Source organism: Camellia sinensis, chromosome 4 (genome assembly GCF_055761805.1).
Source record: "Camellia sinensis isolate YWXY chromosome 4, ASM5576180v1, whole genome shotgun sequence".
Taxonomy (NCBI): Eukaryota; Viridiplantae; Streptophyta; class Magnoliopsida; order Ericales; family Theaceae; genus Camellia; species Camellia sinensis.
In genome coordinates, this window is record NC_138964.1 from 20,612,603 (window position 1) to 20,634,668 (window position 22,066).

The 22,066-nt window shown below is 34.7% G+C and overlaps 1 protein-coding gene across 2 annotated transcripts; it reads right to left on the reverse strand.

The window, feature by feature from the left end:
- Positions 1-5,268: 5,268 nt before the first annotated feature.
- Positions 5,269-14,320, reverse strand: LOC114259723 (uncharacterized). 2 transcript variants are annotated; one of them, XM_082924400.1, is made up of 7 exons: positions 13,932-14,320; positions 13,583-13,716; positions 10,692-10,905; positions 10,121-10,195; positions 9,122-9,204; positions 5,669-7,974; positions 5,269-5,537 (listed from the first exon to the last, which is right to left on the reverse strand). In XM_082924400.1, exons 2-6 carry the CDS (start codon positions 13,644-13,646, stop codon positions 7,658-7,660), a joined length of 753 nt encoding a protein of 250 aa, XP_082780526.1. In that variant the 5' UTR covers positions 13,647-13,716; positions 13,932-14,320; the 3' UTR covers positions 5,269-5,537; positions 5,669-7,657. The 2 variants fall into 2 exon arrangements, with proteins under 2 accessions (XP_082780526.1, XP_082780527.1); XM_082924401.1 differs by having other exon boundaries at positions 5,669-7,965; positions 13,932-14,317.
- Between the last annotated feature and the right edge of the window lie 7,746 nt (positions 14,321-22,066).

A 22,066-nucleotide genomic window follows, 5' to 3' on the forward strand; every position in this document is an offset into this window, starting at 1 on the left:
ACCTTTTTTCAAACAGGCACCCTTGTTTTATTAAGCTCATATGAGTATCAATAGAGTGGGTAGTAAAAAAAAAAAAAAAAAAAAAAAAAAAGGAAAAACTCAATATAAAGTGACACAAGAAAGAATATATAATTGTATTTTTCGTAACATTACTATTCAATTAATAGGTCCATCAAAACATCTATTTGCAATAATAATGCAGCGAGCACTATAACATAATTAAATTTTTATAACTTGTAATGTATGCCGTAAAAACTTTTTTACGGCATGCACACAAATGTTGGTATATGACATGTTGTGAAAAGTTGATCGTCATTTACGGTATGCAGGTAAAGATGTAAAAAATAATAAATTAAACATTAATAGCATACTTTGAATGTCGTATATAATTTTTATGACATTTTTTTCATGCCATAAATAATTATATTTTTTATGGTATAATTTTATATGCCGTAGAAAGTTATTTTTAATATATTTATGGCATACTATGTATGCCACATATAATTTTTTACGGCATTTTCTTGAATGTCATAAATTATTACACTTTTCACGACATAATTTTGTATGCCATAGAAGGTTATTTTTAATATATTTCTGGCATACTTTGTATGCCATATATAATCTTTTACGGCATTTTCTTGCATGTCATAAATCATTATACTTTTCACAACATAATTTTATAAGTCATAGAAGGTTATTTTTAATATATATATATATATATATATAGAGAGAGAGAGAGAGAGAGAGAGAGAGAGAGAGAGGAAAAACAAATTCAAAGTTCATTACATGAATAAACTCAATATATGAACACATGATATCACTGAAGTTTCCACTTTAGTACTTGAAAAGTAAATTATAAGATCAAATAGCAAATTATATGTACAAATGAAAGGAAAAATTATACACAGAAGTCGGTCAAGTCTAATTCATTATTAGGAGTAGTAGAGAGAGTTAAAGAATCGATTAACTTGGCCACTATAGAAAGGCCCTGCCCAATACCAATGGTAGTGGTTTGAAGAGCAGAAGTTGCAACAGTAGCAACAAGTGCAAGCACACATTCCAGAATAACAGAAAAGCACCCAGCTTCCTGCAAAGCTAGGGCAAACTCAACAATTTGCGGAAACCAAGCCAATTTAGCATCACAACACTAAAGCCAAGTTTGGGAAGACTAAATAAGTGCATTTTTTACTTTTTATGAAATATGGGTTGGGTTTGAAGTGATGTGTTAGAGAGGTGATGTGACTTAAATAAGATGATGTGATTTAAATAGGATAGTGACTTTTTGACTTTTTGAATTTTTTAAGAGTTGCCAAACTTGGCCTAAAATAAATCCATCCACATGAACCCAGCATAAATAAACAAAGAAATAAAAACAGTAAAATAACAGATGCAAATGCAAGGCATCAACTTAGCCCAAATCCACTTTTTATAGCTTACTTTTACATGCCATAAATATATGAATTAACAACTTACATGACATGTATGTCGTTATTGAAAAAACATTAATGGCTTGCAACAAAAAAAAAAAAAAAAAAAAAAATCCGTAGAATGTATTAACTATGACATGCATTTGATGTATGCCGTAAACATGAAGCCGTAAATAGTTAACCAAGGATACCGCAACTAAGATTCTTTTCTAAACTTGTTGATTCATGAAGAATATCAAGAATAAAGGCTTAGCAACGATTGATTTCAAAAAATACTTAAAGTTGGAACAAAGAGTATAAAATACTGAATAACTCTAACGTTGTATTTGGTTGAAAGATTTAGGAAGGGATTTAAAGAGAAAAGGAAAAAGATAGGTGAAATGTGAATAAAAAAAAAAAATATATATATATATATATATATTACCTAGTTTCACATATCTTTTCCCTTTTCTTTTCTAAATTCTCCAACTAGCGTAAAGCTTACATCTAATACTTAGCCTTCGTTTGGGATGTGAGTTGGTTTTTTGGCTTTTTGACTATTTTAGCCTGGGGTTAAAAAGACTCGTTTGGGATAGGCTTTTTGGACTTTTGTGAGAAAAAAAATGAAATGATTATGGTTTGCATGCGACATTTTGTCTTATTAGGCTAAAAAGCCTATTTCGTTTTTTTATGGCTAAAATAACCCTAACCCAACCCAAACCTTTTTGCCAAACGGACCTAGCCTAGTAAGAAACAATCAGAATTAGCAATTTTGTAATGAGCAAAATAGAAATAAGAAAATACAACGAAAATAACTAAAAATAAAAATATCACAATAAAATAAAGAAATTAAAGTTGACGGAATCGAATTCCAAGATTTATGCTAGGAGTAATTAAAGTTGCAAATCTTTAAAAAAAAAAACAAATTCTCACAATTGAACGCCCTAGGGATGGAATTTGTTCAAAATCCCCTAGGGACCATGAAAATTCCATGGATGATGCTTAGAATCGCATTTTCCATCAACCCACAAAATTTTACACAATTCCGAACCTGGCCCATCTTTTGCCTTGCTTGTCCGTTTACTACAAGGCTTGGATGGCCAGCATGCTACATCAAGTAATATTTTTTTTAATTTTATATTTATTTTTTAAAGGGGACTACATCAAGTAATGTTAATGATTGAAAGTTCAGGCACAAAAAACAAATAAATAAAAAATAACGTGTAGTCTAAATTTATTCTAAATCTGAGTTTCACCGTATAGGGTTGAATATAGGGGTGAGCATGGTCCGGATTGGACCGGATTGCGGTAAAACTAGGACCAATCCGTTAGCTACGGTTCCTGAAAAATTGGAATCAATCCAATCCATTTAAATCGTGGAACCAATCCGAACCAATCCATTTAAACATGGATTGGATCAGTTTAGGATCACGGATTTATATAATTAAATAACAAAAAAATATATATAACACTTTAATTTCATAAAAATATAATTATAGCACCATATTAGTTTCACAATAACAACATGTCTTTTCATAATAACGACATACTGTTCTAGAATTTAAACAACTATAAGAAAACTAGTTCCACCATAAGTATTTAGACCATTACAAATTAATATTAAAACTAGCAAACAAAAATAATAAAAGAAGATACTATGTGAGTTTAGGTTTGGATTTAAGTTTTATATAAAATAAGAGAAGATACTATGCAGGAGGGTGTATAATAAAAATATAGACTATTTATATACGGTTCGGATCGGTTCCAATCCGGAACCGTGGGGTTCAATCCGGAACCAATCCGTGAACTACGGATTTTTAATTTTTCAATCTGGAACCGAACCACGGATTCAAAAAACCAATCCAAACCTACTGGATTGGACTGGACTGGATCGAATTACGGATTTCACGGATTTCTTGCTCAGCCCTAATTGAATATGGGCTACACTATTTTTTTCTCAATAGTTTTCTATATCTAAATTCGTAATTTCTAACAATGCTAGTCCACATGCTTCATAAGACTGGGATCAAGGTTCTAAATATCGGCCAATACGTGCCGTACCGGCCGGTTCGTAACAGAAAATGGGAGTGCCGAGTCGGATACTCACTGGTATATCGGTGAGAATGAATTTCACGTCCGTCGCGGCCGATTCCCGACACGTATCGGCTTGAATCCGATACGTGAGCGATATAGTTCCGATATAGTCCGATTCAACTGAAAACGAGTAAAGCATCTGGAAAAATAATTGAGGAAAGCAAATCACCTGGAAAAGCATCGTTGAAGGTTTTTCTCTCATGCTCTGTTTTTTGTTTTGGCTGAAGACTTCTTCAAATGGTTTTGCTTGGTGTTTGGTTTGTTTATAATTATGTTTTTTTTTTTTTTTTTTGTGGTTATTTTTTTATTTATATTATGGTATGGGATGGTTTTGCTTGGTAAGTTGTGTTTGGTTTGTTTATAATTTGTTTTTTTTTTTCTTTTTTCTGTGGTTTTTTTTTAAATTTATATTATGGTATGGGATGGGAATGAGATATATTTTAATATATATTTATAATATATATTTTAAGTTATATATTTTAAATTTTAATTTATATATTTATATTTTAATATATATTTTAATATGGGATGGGAATGAGATATATTTATATTTTAATATATATTTATAATATATATTTTAATTTATATATTTTAAAAGCTTGAGACTAAAATAAATACATATCATTTAGTTGAAAATGAGTCAAAAGTGCCTCTACATATTAAAATTTTGATTAAAATGTGATAAATTAAGGCTAAAAGAGTCAAAAAATACATAAAATTGAGTTTTAGAGGGATTGCTAATAATTTTTGAAATTTCACAGCCGCGACGCCCGATACCCGATACGTACTGGTCAATACTCCCGATACTGATACTCCGCGATCGATACCGTTACGTTACCCGATACCGCGATTTAGAACTATGACTGGGATTATATTGTTTTGATTGTGTGTGGTATGGAAGCCCTTATCTCGAAGGGTGGTGGGGAGTGCATGAAGACTGTGGAGTCAAGTCCAGCTCTTAATTTCCTATTAATAATCGAGAGTTAATTAACTTTGATCCCATTTGGCATTTTTATGATGCCATTGAAGTGAATTACAAGTCCAACTTTGAATTGCTTGATGTTGCTGTCATTTATTTTTAGTCTTTGATTGAAAAAGAAGGCTTTGTTTGCCTTTCAATTTTTGGTCGGCAAAAGTTATCCGCGACTAATATTTTTAGTCGCTACTTTGGTTGCCAATTGAGGGTCGGCAAAAGTAATTCGTGACCAAAATTATAGTTGGTCGGCAAAAGTTGGATTTCGCGACTAAATTTTTGGTCGCTAAATATTTAATTACCGCGACTAATTTATTTTGTCGCCAAAACACTTTGGTCGCGAAAAGTGATATTTTCCCGACCAAAAAGTTTGGTCGCCAATTATCACATTCAACGACCAAAAAGTTTGGTCGCCAATTGTGACATTCCGCGACCAAAAATTTTGGTCGCCAATTGTGACATTTCGCGACCAAAAAATTTTGGTCGCCAATCGTGACATTCCGCGACCAAAAAGTTTGGTCGTCAATTGTGACATTCCACGACCAAAAAAGGTTTTGGTCGCCATTTGTTACTTTTCGCGACCAAAACTTTTGGTCGGCAAAAGTGAGTTTCCACGACCAAGAATTGTTTTGGTCGGCAATAGATGTATTTTTTGCGACCAAAACTCTTGGTCGGCAATTGTCATTTTTTGCGAAAAAAAATAATTTATTTGTCGCGACTAATAAATTGGTCGCCAAAGCAGGAAAACAATACACCTGTAATTCCTAATAATTCATTCAATCCATAATAAACCTATAATTTTAAAGCATCCTTCAAATTAACTGAATCATTAACATTCGACACAATACATAATTCATTAACATTCGACACAATACAACTATTCTAAGTTTTCATTCACAAGTTACATCCATCTAGCATAACAAATTGAAACAATACATAATTCAGATTTACAGCATCAGGAAAATTGCTTAATCCACTAAGTTGCCTTGATAGCCAATCAAAAAATCCTTGCGCCCTTCCGTGCCACGCTTCGCATCCATCAAAGCAGTAGTGATGTAAGGCACCTAATAAAGAAATAGAATTGGAAAATTTATCAGAGAAGCATGATAGTGGCAGCAACACTGGATTGCAAACCCGTATCTTTGCAAAAATCAATTAAATCCTATAAACATGTACATCGTATTGAGACAACTACCTGGCATAATAAAACTGTACCTATTGTTGTACCTGCAAATTTCAGTACACGATGATTAATAAGCTAACAACCATAACAAATACAGGCATAGTTAACTATCAAAGCTCCATTGATTCAGTTCACTTTTATATATGATTTTTTAATAAAGTTGGTAAAGTTTATTTTAACGAATAATACCACAGATTAATTAAAACATGAATGATTCTGATGGTCTTAGCTTTAGATTAAACTTTGGGTTGTAGATGAGCAGCTTGAGCAGACATTCAATCAGCACTGATGATCAAGGCCCCTAATCTAAGTAATCACACACAAAAGATTAACGTGTACCAAAAAAAAATATAAATTTGCAGTTCACATAAATAAGGTGGCATAACATTTGTGCCTCCTTTCCGTTCTCTTTCCCAAGACATCAAGGGAAAGCATATTCATCCATTCTGCTACCCTACCTACCAGATATGATATGAATGAATACATCTGACGAGTTTTCCTTAAAAATAATAATAGAGATAAAACAAACTTCTCTCTAGTGGATGCATATTTGTGGACAGGGAGTGAGTTTAGGTACTATAGTGCAAAAGTGAAGTGGATGCATATTTGTGCACCAAAGGCTGAAGAGGGCTTGGGATTCAGAAATTTGAGAGAGTGGAATAAGGCCACTATGCTAAGACAACCTTTGTGGGCTTTAAGTAAGAAAGCTGATTCTTTGTGGGTTAAGTGGGTCCATACTTGTGTAATTAAGGGTAAGTGTCTTCCTACTGAGGCATCTTGGACTGTCAGGAAGTTTTTTGAACTAAGAGCTGTGGGGCAGCCTTTGATCAAGCATATCATTGGTGATGGGACTGTTACATTTCCGCGATTTGATAATTGGCATCCCTTGGGTCCTTTGAATAAGAAATATGGGGAAAGGGTTGCTTTTCATATGGGCATGGCTGTGAATAGCAGAGTTTCCTCTTATCATTAATTTTGGGAATTGGAAGTGGCCTAGAGGTAGAAGAGTGGTTATTACTGAGATTAAAGCTAATACCCCCGCTAGCTTCGTATCGAATCCTAATAGGCCTGACTCAGTGTTTTGGCTACCCTCTAGTAATGGTGAATATACTATGGCTTCAGCTTGGCAAGCAATTCAAATGGTATTCCCTATCGTCCCTTGACATAAATTGGCATGGTTTCCTCAAAATGTTGCTAAGTGGAGCTTTGTGCAATTGGTTGCTGTTCTGAGATTGAAGCTAATACCCTGCTAGCTTTGTATTGAATCCTAATAGGCCTGACTCCGTGTTTTGGCTACCCTCTAGTAATGGTGAATAGCTTGGCAAGAAATTCAAACACTATACCCTATCGTCCCTTGACATAAATTGGCATGGTTGCCTCAAAATGTTCCTAAGTGGAGCTTTGTGTAATGGGTTGCTGTTCAGTGAGGACTGGCTACAATGGATAGAATGTTTAAGTGGGGGATTGTTTCAGAAAACAAGTGTGTATTGTGCAATGGGTTTGATCACGATCATTTATTTTTTTGTTAATATTTTTCAGCATATACTTGGACTGTTCTTTTGAGGAGAATTCTTCCTGGTAGAAGAATGCCTGACTTTTGCTGAAGAGTGTGGAGGTAAGGCTATTACAGATTATGTTTACAGGTTGACCCTTGCTGGTACTATGTATCATGTTTGGAAGGGAAAGGAGTCAAGAAGATAGAAATGGGTGATATTAGAGCTAATCTTAGCTCATTAAGGAATGTAAAATTTTGTCCTAGTGCTAGAAACTGGAGTTGTGTCATGTGAAGTTTGTTTTATTGCAAACCATCCCCAGCCCTTCCCATCAATGTTACGGGAAGGACTTGAGAAAGCTCCTCTTGGAGATTTAACTTCTCTCTAATGCAAGCAGTTAACTTCTTTTGACTATTATTTGAATGAGGTGTCCAGATAAAAAAATTGACTATTATTTGAATGGAAGAATTAAATTGAAATTGGACATAAATTGTAAAGATTAAATTATTTAAATTGAAACTATAGAGACTAACGTGATTAAATTTAGGTCAAAATATATAAGTGAAAAGTATAATTTATCTAATATAAAAAAAAAAGTTTTAATAGTGCAAACCTTGTGAATAAAATTTTTGGTCATTTTAGCATCCTTGGCAGTGGCAGTGGATACCTTTTCTACAAAGAGAGCTGCTCCTTTCAATATTTCATTATCTGGAAGCTTCTCCGCCATGTCCGCCGACACCTTCTCCGCCGTGGTGGCGACCTTTTCCACTACCTCTGCCACAATTTCAACTTCTTCAACAACTGCTTCCACCTCTCCTACAACACCTATATTTACAATTGACTAACAAGATTAAGGTTTTTATAAGACTAATTCTCATTTTAATTCTCATAATTTTAATTTTAATTTTAAATTTACATTTTTTTATTTTATTGCTATGTGGTCCTTCTGTAACCTATCGTTAGAATTTTAAACAAATAAAAATCACGTGCAAAAAAAGAGGGACCAACATGAAATTAAAAAAAATAACTAGGAAACACCGACATAATGGATAAATTATACCAGTGGTCCCTGCAGTTTGTTTTTTTAATTTTTTAATTTCACTTTAGTTCCTTTAGTTTTTTATGTATTTTTTTTTTATTCAAAATGTTAATGACACATGATAAAGGAATCACATTGTAATAAAATTAAAAATGTAAGATTCAAATTATTCCAACTGAAAACTAAGAGTATCAAAGTGAAACTTCCACTCAAACTATAAAGTGGACCAATAATCTAATTTACCCAAATTTAAATCTGGAAAGCACATCCCTTTTCAAAAAAAATTGTAGACAATTTTTAAAGTTCCTATATTTCTGATCAAATCATTTCAAATCTTTGCCAAGAAAAGAATATGCCAACTGAGAAAAGAATATTCCAACCATCTCATGCAGAAGAAACCCAAGCCTCAATTTTCTAAGAAACCAAGGGGGGATTGCTCAGTTGCATATTAAAGAGTAATGTTTTTTAAACATAAAATATATCAGCAATGCTAGGTGCCCATAAATTCTGTGGCTCGAATGGCTCGAAACACCAAAAACGACGTCATTTTGGGTGCAAAACGACGCAAAATGATGTCGCTTTGACAGTTTCGGGCCATTTGAGCCACAAAATTTGTGGCCCTCAAACATTTTTCAAAATATATACAAGAATTTAAAACATAGAATATGTACGCAATAAATGAAGATGACTTTTAATTTAATTAATTATGAAAATGCCAAGACAACATCATTCAATTTTAAAAACGAATGTTGTATCAAAACAAACGGACTCAAATGTGAATTGCAAAAAAACAATATCACAATTATACCAATGACTTTATTTTGTTTGTAAGTCTGATTCTATCTATATATATTTTCCAAGGCAATAATATAACCCTTGCTTCCAAGAAAAGCATAACAGATGCAGATTAGTGTGAATTGTGAATATATATACCTTCTAACAATAGCAACTTTTCCCACTTTTGCTTCCAGAAAGGCAATACTAAAGTCAATATAGAACCCAAAAGCCATTTTACCCTGCATACCAAAAAAAATTAAAATTTAAAAAAATTAAATCTTCTCAGATTATTATTATATTACTTTGCTTAGTTATCATATAATTCAAAGTTTGACCGTTTGGATAGTTCAAGTTGAAGGATGGAAAGAAGGGGAACATTGTTGAAAATTATTTACTATTGTGTACGGCAACATTACAAATGGATTTAACATTATTCATTTGGTCCGTGTTAGATTCATTTATATCATTGTTGCACGCGATAATAAAAAATTACTCGACTTTTTTTTTTTTTTTGATCAGCAAAGTAAAAATTTCATTAAAAATATGAAATTACAGATACAGAAATACAAACCAACCCCTCGGCCTCACAATTTTTTTTGGATGAAAACAAAAGAAAACCAAAACAAGACCAAAACAATTAACTGCTCCATTTTCATGCATTACTTTAATTAAAAGTAAATAGAAAATGAATTAATGTGAACATAACAAAGTAGTGATCATTTCATTTTTGAACAAAAAATTATTTTTTGATTTATTTCAACAATTCCATGGCAGGAATAATTTTGAATCAAAAGAGAGATTTCAAAAAATGACAGATTAATTCACACTCTCAATAATTTGCTGAACTCAACAAATTTGTCCCTTCAATCATATTATTGATTATATTACCAACCCTAGCTAGTTGTTCAAAATTCAGATATAAGCCATCAGAGCTTTGGTTTTTTCCTTTCCATTGTTGCAAAACCTTACTATAGACTATCATAAAATCACTTGTGCTTCTTTAGAATTGTCAGTTGAGATAGTCTATGGTACTAGAAAGCAGCCTAAAAGATTGTAAAGAATTTCAAATTTATAGTACATATTTAAAGTTCCTGTTGTGAAGGTCACACCTTAAATGAATCTTCTTGTTGTCATTTTAAACAGTTGAGCACATACCAGGTTGGGAAGCTGGGTTTACTAGGAGGAGGTGGCACTGATGGTTGAACATTGTTGTTTTCATGCTTTGTTACCCTGAAATGCAAAAAACAAAAATAACTAACTACTTTACAATTTGGCATATATATAACTAAGGAACTGGCTGATCTCCATTTACATGGAGTTTTTTTGTTTTTTTTTTGGTCCTTCTAATCCAGGACATGATCCAATTCAAGATATATTAGACATTCAAATCTGAAGATAATGAGATGCAATGCACCACTTTTAATCACTAGACGAAAAGCAAGAGCATTCGCTTCGCCAAGAGTTGAATTAGTGAACTAGAGGTTATAACCTCCACGTCTTACCAATTCAACTACACCCTCGAGTGCAGGTCTAGTTGGATTTATAGGCTCCTTCACGGATTCAACTCAATAATTTAAGTAGTTTATTTCGTAAATTCCTACATAGATGATCTATGAAAAAATTATATTGATCCGATAATATTAGCTATATGATTTCATCATATTTGAATAGCTTTTTTCAGACCGGGTGATATTATTGAGAGAAGAAGGGTAGAAAAAATAATCACATATCAGTGTTAGCCGGTGTGCTGCTGATTTGACTATCGGTGGCAGTGATCATTGGCCTCGAACCATGATGCATAGAACGATACCCATAACTGAATTTCGACAACCAGGCATCACGGTGGCGAAGTTGGTGTTGCTGCTGAGGCTGAGACAGATTGGGAGTGAAAAGCCGATAACGATAAAGCACTGTAACCAAACTCAGTAGTTTGTAAGACCCTGAAGAATTTGACATAATAGGCATCGTGAAAAAATTTGTCTTTCAAAACAAGAGCTTGAATGATCCAAATCCAAAGCCTCTATACATTTATTAGTCATATATAAATATATGAGTTTGAAGCTTTTTTTCTAAGTTTGTAATGGATTTTATGCATTGCGTTGGGGAGTGTTTTGCGCGCAAATTGTATGAGAAAATGCAGCAAAGAAAGGTCTGGTTTGAAAGACTCCCAACACGCCAAGCAATGATGTGTGCTATGATATGCTATGTTAGACATGGCCTTTTAAGGGCTATCTTTTATTTACCTAACAAAATGATCAAAAGTACAAGTCACCTAGAGCAGAAAAATCAAGTCATGAATCTAATCAATACTTAAACAGGACAGATACTAAAAGGGATAATTTCTATTGCAAATTTCTTTGTAAAACTATATCTTGTATAATGAATTATATCTCCATTCTCACTAATTTTTTTAAAAAAACTTGCATCAAAATGCATCAATGGGCAAAAAGTACATGTTTTTTTGGCCCTAGACTCCTTTTTTTTTTATTATCCTGTGTTGCTTCCTCTCCACCACCTCCACCAGACCATCTATCAGAGTTCTTCATATCAAAATCTGAATACTAGAAGAATCAAGCCAAATATAAGCATGGTCAAACACAGACAGTTCTAAGCTTTATTATCCAATTCAAAGAAATTAGAAAAATATTACTTCTTCTAGATCAGTTTTTCAGATAGAAAACTTATCGTAGTCCATCAAAAATTCCAAGTCCTTATTCATCCATCTTCTTTTGTTGAAATATGGTTATAGAAATACTCATATAATGAAGCCTTTTCGAAAAATTATGGTAGTCAATCAAAAATACTAATAGATGTTTTCTTTCCCTTCTCGTCCAAAAATTTCAAACAAATTTTTAAGGTCTCTTTCACACTTTCAGGACTTTAAAAATCATCCATTAACCAATGACATCAAGATCCATAACCCTCAAAACAATTTTAGGAGAAAGCCATTGCTACGCTATCACGCCTATGGGCTATTCCTTCAACTATACAAATGTGAACAAACTTTATGATCTCTTGGGCTTTCTGAACCACACTTCAAAATGAATGATGCAGCAAATTCTGCAAGTTTGTACTTTTAGAAGAAGCTTTAAGGGCAATGGTTAGTTTAAAAAGGAAACTTAAGCTCCTTTAAGCATAACCCCATCAACCTCCCATCTCCACCTAGATAAAATTAAATGTTTAAACCTTAATGCAGGTGATGGTAATCCTATGATTTAGGGATCTCATGCATATTTTATTTCCTCTCTCTGAAATTGACTTAAAGATTTCTTAAAGCTCCCCATCTTTAAAAAATAAAAATAAAGAAGGAAAAGGACAGTTTAAAGATGAGAGATCATTAGAAACAAGTGTGAGCACTTTTTGGGTTATGAAATTACATGCATTATTCCTTCACTGAAACAATATATACAGTTTTATCAGTTGCGACATGAAATGCCCATGGACTGAAATTCCTGCACAACCACGCATTGTAATGCCATCCAAGAGAACCACCCAAGCAAAACAAAAAATAGAACTTGCATTTCAAATATGTGATGGGAAAACTAAAACTGTGTTGATCTTGCATAAAAGCCCACAGCAAAAAATGCCAACAGCTATATTCTCATAACATTTCAAGTATTTGTACAACCAACATGTATTGCAAGTACTAGAGGAACTAATTTCAAAATTTGATACGGTGCTACAGAGCACATAACTAAGCATGTGGTATTTACAACTAAACATAAAATAATATTTTATGGTATTTATATACAACATTTAATTAAGCATGTGGTTCATCAGTTGTGAGCATCAACGGTGAAGCTCAAGAGTTAAGAGAAATTCTAAATCAGATAACCAAAATCTTTACCTTTAGAATCAAACCCAGAACTAAGTTTGTCAATCAAATTGGCACACTTCAGTAACTAATATATACTCTTGAGATGGCCGCGCAAGGTGCACGATCTCATGCCCATTGCTGGTGCCCATTTTTTTTTAATATAAAAAAACCCATAATTTAAATAAATAAGGAACACAACTCTATTAAAATTGTTTTTTCATAACTGTTTGTTCTTATTATTACTAATATCTTAGTCGAATTCCTGACACAAGTTGGAAAAATATTAACAGTTTGATGCATATATAGAGGAAAATGTTGAATTGTAGAAAATCACACACTTAATTCTAATATGAGAGTTCAACATAACCACACAAAAAACAAAAAAAATATATATAGATTCCTTTTTGGAAAGAAACCAAAAATCAAATAACATAAGCTGTTAGATTAACAAACAAATAAATACGAATCAGTAGGGTGAATGGGCATAGGGTCTAAATTTGTGTTCCCAGAAAATACTAATACCCTAGCAAATTATATATTAGTATACACGTTTTGAAACATGACACACTTCCATTCGACAACGGAAAATTTAGTGATCTCAAAAGTTTTATTTAGACCATTCTCTAAATGAAGAATGATCTGAATAAAAATGTAACAAATCTGATGCATAAGTTAAGAATATGCAACTCCGTAATTAGATGTCAAAAACTACTCTAGGTTCAAAATCACACAATCCATCCTATTGTGTTAATCACTAAAATTACACAAAATTAACAACTAGCAATGTTCAAAAGTCGTACCAATTTCGACACCGAGGCCTTGCATCCCAGAGACAAGGACGTTAGAGGTGAAGAGCCGCCTCATAGTCTCGCGTCCGTACGCAGCTAGCTGTCTGCTGTGCAGATCTTTAGCGATATCCCCCACAAAACCCCATCTATACGATCAAAAACATAAATGAATTGAACAAATTAAGATCAAAACAGTGGTTATACACCAATCCAAAAGCGATCGGTGCTGTGACTACAAACCCTAACCCTAACCTCCTAAATAGTGTCATATTGAAATCGACTCGAGAGGAGAGTTGGGAAGAGAGGAAGATTAATCCAGAGAGAGAAAGGATGATTAAAAGAGAGGGATTAAAGAACTTACCGATTGGAGCTCTGGCGCGGAAAGGAATGGAATCTGGGAGAGAGAGATTGAGAGATTGACACAATAGTGTTTAGCTTTTGGTTTTGGCATTGATCGAACGGTGTTTTTACTTTTTTGACAGAATTTTTTTCAAGCGTGTTTTGTGGTCATTTGTAGAGAGAGAGTTCCATGTCAGGGATCAAGTTCCACCTGTTCATAGCTTCATCAAAAAATTCTCCACAGGTGAGTTCGCCATCTTCGTTTCGCCCACCAATCACATAGAACTTGTTGTCCATGTAACACCCTAAGAGAAAGACAGAGGGCGATGGCGATTTGCGGCGGTGGCGATGTGCGACGGATGTGAGCAACGGTGGTGAGGGACTTCAGTGAGCCAGAGAGAGTGGGCACCGATTGAGAGAAAGAACATAGAGAGGGAGTGGGCGGACCGAGACACAAAGAGCGAGATAGAGTCAAGGAGATTAGGGCTTTTTTTTATTTAATTTTTTTTTCTGCTTTCATGGTATTAAACGACGTCGTTTTAAAATTGGCGACCAAATTTATTTGTCGCAAAAAAATTTCAATTCCTGCCCTACTAAAAATCAAATTTCCCTCCCAAATTTTTGGCGACCAAAAGACCATATTAGTTGCAGAAAAGGTACCTTCGCCGACAAACTTTTTTAGTCGCCAAATCTCAATTAACGGCGACTAAAATATTAGTCGCTAAAAGTACAAATTTGGCGACTAATTTTTTTTGGTTGTTGAAAATAAGTTTTTGGCGACCAAATTTTTGGTCGCCAAAAAATATGTGACCTTCCGCGACCAAATTTGTAGTTGGTCGGCAAAAGTATACCACTTTCTGCGACCAACTCATTTTTTAGTCGCCAAAATATAACCTTCTGCGACCAATAATATTCGGTCGCCAAAAACAATGATCATTCGCGACTAATTAATATTTGGTCGCCAAATGTAATTTTTTTGCGACCAAAATTTTTTTGGTCGGCAAAAGTGGTCGCAAAATGTTAGAATTCTTGTAGTGTGAAGAAGAGAAACACTATCTCTTAGAGCTGAAGCAGAAGAAACCTTGCAGTTGGCCAAGAAATTACAGATTGATTTTTGTGGCAGAGAAGATATCATCCTTAAGGATTTCATTGAGATCGAGCTGAGCAATAAAGTCAAACTTAGCAAAAACTCAAAAACAAAGAAACGAAGAGCTTGGTTTGAAAAAGATGGAGAATGAGCAGGAGAGAGCTAGTGGGGATCAATCGTGAGGATAGAAAATTGAGTTTGGTGGGAGGCTAGAATTACAATTATTATTTTCAAAGTTAGGGGAGACGTTAGTGGGTCTCCAAGGGATTGCCATCAATGAAAGGAAATTAAGGGATGAAATTGAAGGAAATACAAAAGGAGTATTCTAGTCTCTCTCTCTCTCTATATATATATATGAAAAAAAATTCTTTAGTCCTAACAACTTTAAAAGCATTTTCTATTTTCTATACAAATAGAATTAATTATACTTCATTTAATACTTTTTAATATATACTCTTAAAAGAACATGTTTAACAAAAGTCTTTAATTAAAATAGTCTATAGACAAATAAGGTGTAAATTGAAAGTTTGACCCATTTGACATTTTTATGAAGTCATGATAGACTGACTGTGGAGTCAAGTATACCTCGCTGGACTCCATTTGGCATTTTTATGAAGTCAGGGTCTCGGAGACTGATTGTGGAGTCAAGTCCGCCTCGCTTGACCCCAGAAAGTCATTGAAGTGAATTACAAGCCATGGCTCTCCTTCCAAGTTTCTCCACAAATTTCATATGCTAACTGTTGTCATTGAAGTTTTGATTGAAAAAAATAGCTTAGTGACCTCTCTTGCATAATTTTCCTAGCCTTTATTTTCTCAAACTTATCAATCCCACTTTGCTTGTCTTCAAGGGGTGAGTGCCATTACTATGGTTATAGTAACATTATTATTTTAAATAATAAAGAAGTAATTTTTTAGGACCATATTCAAAAATTATTCCCAACGGTTAGATCTAGATAAAGGGAAAAAATAGCATTAAAGGAAAAAAATGCAACTTTAATTAGTAATGAATAAAATCGGTTAATGAGATAAATTTATCAAAATATGAAATCATTTTTGTGATTTTATTTATCATTGAAATTAATTCTACTTATTATACAATTTGACCCTATTTATTAAGAGATCAAACTGTGCTGATCACACAATGTGATTGTTTGAACTGCTTAGAAATTTCTGTTGCCATTGAAGAAGTCCTACGGGTGTGAACACTAAAAAGCTTGTTGATTAAATGCAGGCGTGCTAGAATTTGTAAACCTAGTTCAAGGTGTAGGAGTTGTTGAACATTTCTAACCTCTAACACAAAGAAATGACTGTGTGTGGCTAAGAGGAACTGCCATTGGGTTAGATCTTACCCAAATGAAGAGGACTTTCAAAAAATTTATAGGTGCCAAAGATAATTAGACTAAAATTGTGACTTGCATTGATTGAAAATGAAGTACAATTGATAATTTTAGATAACTAAGTTATGAAACTAGAGGAACTAAGTTATGAAACTATGATAAGTAAGCTATGAAGCTAAGTTAAGATAATTAGCCTATGAAACTAAGATAAATAGGTCATGAAGTTAAGATAAATGTATTGAAAGACTCTTGGTTGAATGTTTGGTCGGGGATCCCTTGAATGTTGCACTTAGAGCCCTTTATATAGTGTTGGGGAAGCCCCCATTTCTACTCAACTGCCAAGAACATGGCAGCCCTTCTTGGGAACATGCGTCATTGATCCTCAACTTAATCCCCAAGACTAGGAAATATTTTTGACTTGCAACAGCTAAGGCCTATCCTTGTAGCTTTGACTTTATCCACCAAGCTCTAGAAAGCCGCCACGTGTCCCAAGAATCAAGTTTGAATTTATTTTGCATGATTTAGGGAAGAGAGGCTTACTTAGGTTAATCCTTCAAGCCTCTTCTTTTGTTGTGCAAGCTCATCTTAAGAAATTTAAAAAACACAATCATGCTTTATTTGGAAAAATAATTCCTTAATTGTAGCAATTTTTGATGTTTCATATCTCCACCAATTGCCATGTGTCCATAAAAAATTCACTTGCCTTGACCTTGGGAAAAAATTGTTCCACATTTGTAGCCTTGTTGTCGACATGTAAGATCTTCAAATCCTTTGTAAACCTCATCATTAGCAATATTTTTAACAAACCAACTAAAAGATAAGGCACTAAAATAGGGGTTAAGGCCTCAAATTAAGGAATAAGCCTCCAAAATATGAGAGAATGCATCTAATTAGGGGATAAGCCTCAACAACGTCCTAATTCTTAGGAGTGGTTAAGGCTTGCCTTATTTATCAAATCATTTTATTTAATTAATTAATCAACCAATTACTTTAGTTAATTAATTAAATAAAATAAATTCTCTTTGCTTAGCCGCCATTTGACATAGGTAGGTCCCATAAAATCTTTGTCCCTTCATCTTCCATTGTCATGTGACACAAATAATTTGGAGAAAATGCTATGTGGCAAATTTTTTATTTTTCTAAAAAGGGTACAAACATTAAAAGGATGTACTTGAATATTAAAAGAATGTACTTGGATATTAGCTCCATTTTTTGCCTTGATTTGAGTTTTCCTTAATGAGTTGGACCAAAATCCCTTGAGAAATGAATCCTTGGAGAAAGGACTGTGAAGAATGAGTTGGCGACCATCATCACACCTATTATCATTATGGTGGTGTCTCTTCGCTACTTAGGACTGACGACATCTCTGCAGTTGTGATAACTCTGTTTGGTATTATGCTAATTGATCTTTATTATGAATGTAATTATGTGTTTGATATGATTCTGTGTGCCATTATGTGAAAATATGCGGTTTTAAATTTCTATCTGTTCACCATAGGAATATCTGTTTGATTATCTGCTTTGGAATTCAAATTGAAGGCCTTATCAAAACCCGAAATTGGTTACGCCATTGTGATTAGCGTAATTTTTAGAGCCTACGGTGAAACTTAATTGAAAATTGATTCGGATCAGATTAAATAGATTAAATTAATGAATTAAGTGCTCAATTATTTTATATTAAAATAATGTGATTTAGAGGGGCTATATATGGGCCATTATAAGTTCAATATTTCTCTTTTATTCAATTTGGATGATGAGAAAAGAAAGAGGGCCGGCTAGAGATGGAGAAAGAAGAGAATTGTGTGTTTGGGCTCAAGTTTGGGAAATTGGAAGGTTGAACTCAAGGTTCAACTAGAATTTGAGAAGATTAAAGCCTCTAGGTAAGTAATTCATGGATGTTAACTTGTAATTTTGTGAATTCAAGGTTGAATATTGATCAAGAGCATGAATTAAATTGGTTATGATGAATTTGAGTTGGTTTTGTTGAATTGGAAGCCAATAGACGCATGCATGTAGGAAATTGCCATGAATTTCCATGTTTGAGCTTGAAATACATGATCCATGTTGAATCTCTGATTGAAGTTCATGTTTTTAACCACCTCTTCATCATTTAAGTTGAGAATGAGGGTTATATCTCACATGCATGTACAATTCATAAGAGTATAAATTTTGAATGCATGAGTTTGTTATGTTGGGTATAAGTTTGGTGTAAATTGGGACATGCATGTGATTAATTTGTGAAATTGAGCTTCATAATGTAATGAATTAGGTGTTAGATCATGTTACTACAAGTATATGTGAAGTTTGGGTCATAAAATGCAAGATATGTTGATTTGAATGTTGAATTTAAACTCAAGAACATTGCTGGAAAACCCAGAAATTTTGATGTTCGCTCGAGCGGGGGAACTGCCGCTCGAGCGGGAAATACGAACTCCCAGCATATTTTGCAGACATGGTGTCCGCTCGAGCGGGGAAGTTCACACTCGAGTGGGGAGCCATGTAGTGAGATTTTCAGCTTGAGCGCCCGACTTCACGCTCGAGCGTAAATTTGATGTATCTAGTACTTTTGCAGACCTCATGGGTCCGCTCGAGCGAGGAAGTCCACGCTCGAGGGGGACCCTTGTTTCTGAAATTTTGTAATTAGGTTCTGTGTTTCGTTTTCCATTCTCTTTCACTTCTAAGCACTCTTATGCATTGAGCATTGTAAATGAGTTAAAAGGATAAGAAAGAAGCCTAAAGAGGAATATATGTGAATTAAGAACGGATTGAACTGTTTGCGACCCATTGTTTTCATGGAATGTGTAGGGTCGAGCTCCAGGGCAAATCATCCGGCCGATCAATGTGAGTAATATCTTAATAAAGATATTTGAAGTATGTTATTTGTCCTATTGCTTACTTCTATGTAAGTCTTATAAGTCTGTTTATCTGAATGGTGGACAAATGTTTGCTATGCCAAATGATGGAATGAATGGGCCAGAGGCCAGTATGATCTGAATGATAGAATGAATGGGCCAGAGGCCAGTATGATCTGAATGATGGAATGAATGTGCCAGAGGCCAGTATGATCTGAATGAAAGAATAATTGGGCCAAAGGCCAGTTTGACATGAAAGAATAATTGGGCCAAAGGCCAATTTGAGATGAAAAAATGAATTGGCCGAAGGCCAGTTTGACATGAATGAACGAATGAGCCAGAGGCCGTATGACACGAATTTGGCCCGAGGCCGTATGATGTGTTTGGAACCACAGTCACTTGACCTGTATTTATATATATATACTAGATAGAAAATGAATTGGGCCCAAGGCCGTTTGAAGCACGTTGTTCTAAATACCGTTTGTGTAGCTTCTTTATTTGATATTATTCACTGGGCTTTCCCTCATGCATATTCATGTATTTGTAGGTGAGCCAAGAGAGGTCCAAACCCAGCCTCAGTGAAGTTTGTGTGGAACAACCGAAGTTTGAAGAGTTAGCCCTTACGTCTCACTCACGAGACTCATCTTCACCCTTTTGCCATCTTATTTTATTTTGTCATGTTAGCGAGGACTTTAGATACGTTTGTATATAGTTTTTGATTGGCTGACTTAGACTTGAATGATCCTGTATGTACAGAGCTTTGTGTCAGTACATTTTCTGATGTGAGTTATTGACATGTATATGTATGGTTTGTTATGATGTGCCATGTAAGCACAGCTCTATGGACAAAGTTTTAAAATTTGCTTTTGTTTGGCCCCTCTACTCTGATGAGTTATGTTTGGTTTGGTTTGAGGCCATCGGTAATCCCTTGATTACTAGCCAGTTATTTTCTAAACCCATAGGGGCGGGTTCGAGTCATGACAGAGTGGTATCAGACCACGAGTTAATAACTCACACACTTGTCCAAACGAGCAATAAGCGTCTAGAAAAGATCTAGGATGCATTCATGTGATAAGTATGAATTTGAAAGCATCTAGAATACGCTTAAATGCTTTAATGTGTTACGAGTTTGTGATTTAGTTGCATTGTAAATTATTTGAATATGTATGCTCTTTAGTATAGGCATACTTTTGAATCTTTTGTATGATGTATAATGCAAGTTTAATCAGATGGTGAGAACAAGAGGTGAGAAGATAGATGAGTCTTCTACTACCAGAATGGATAGACTGGAAAGACTGATTCAGGAAATGGCAGAGACATTGAGGAAACAACAAAAGTGGCAACAACAGTGGCAGCAGCCACATCCTCCACCTCCACCTCCGGCACCACCCGTGCCAGATAATCAGAATGATGACCGAATCATAGCTCTCACCTAAGAGTTCAAGAAAATGAAACCATCTCAGTTCCATGGGGGACTAGATCCGTTGAAAGCCGAAGCATGGGTTCTCGGCATTGAAAAACTGTTTGAAGTATTCCCTTGTTCGGAGACACAGAAGGTGATTCTAGCCACTTTTATGCTAGAAGACGAAGCAAGAAGATGGTGGATGTTAATGCGTGAAAATCATAAAGATGTTGATTGGACGAAATTTTTGGAGATTTTCTATGATAAGTACTTCCCGTAATGTGTACGGGATAGGAAAGTATCAGAGTTCATGGAACTTAGGCAAGACAATATGACTGTAGCCGAGTATGAGGCCAAATTCACTGAATTGGCCAGGTTTGCACCACATGTGATTGACACTGATTATAAAAAGGTGAGGCATTTTGAAGGTGGGCTTCGAAGCGACATTTTAGAAAGGGTGAATGTCTTGAAGCTGGAAACCTATATTGGGGTGCTAGACCGGGCCATAATATCAGAAGCTAACATAGCTAGACAGACTAAGTCAACAACTGACTGGAAGGGCAACAAAAGGCAAGGCTTCTTTTCAAAGAAGAAATTTTCGAAAAAGCAAAACATGGGTTCATTGAATACTTCAAATTCTTCTTGAGATACATCTCCTATGTGCAAAATTTGTAGTAAAAGGCACCGTGGGGTTTGTTACTGTGTCAGGAGCCTGTTTTAAATGTGGGAAACAAGGGCATATGACCCGAGATTGTAATCAGAACAGTGGGAAGATAGCTGCTAGTTCCACTGCATCGATCCTAAAACCGGGAAATACTATGAGATCTACTACCACCGGAGATACTGTGAGGCAAGGGAGAGTTTTTGCGCTTGTTTCGGGCGATACACGGAATGCCAACGCAGTTGTCTCAGGTACTATTTCTATATGTAATCAGGATGCTTTTGTGTTAATTGACTCTGGATCAACACACTCTTTCGTAACATGTGCATTTGCATCTAGACTAAGTAGACCTCTAGAATTATTGCCATATCTGCTATGTGTATCTGCTCCATCCGGGTAATCTGTATTGTGTAAATCTGTGTATCATTTTTGCGACATGCGTGTTGGGAATGCCATTCTATATGTGGATTTGTTACCCTTGAACTTTAGACATTTTGATATAATTCTGGGCATGGACTGGTTAACTAAATATTGTGCCACCATTGATTGTGTGACAAAACGGGTTGTGTTTAGACCACCAGAACAGAAGGAAATTGTGTTTGTGGGTAACGGGGTAGTACCTCTACCTTATTTGATATCTGCAATGAAAGCATGTAAACTGATCAGGAAAGGGTGCCAGGGTTATTTATGTTATGTGTTGTCTGAACAATCTGTAAATGTTGAATTGAATAGTATCTCTATTGTTAGAGAATTTCCAGATGTGTTTCCAAATGAACTACCAAGGGAATTGGTGGACAGGGAGATAGAGTTTACAATTG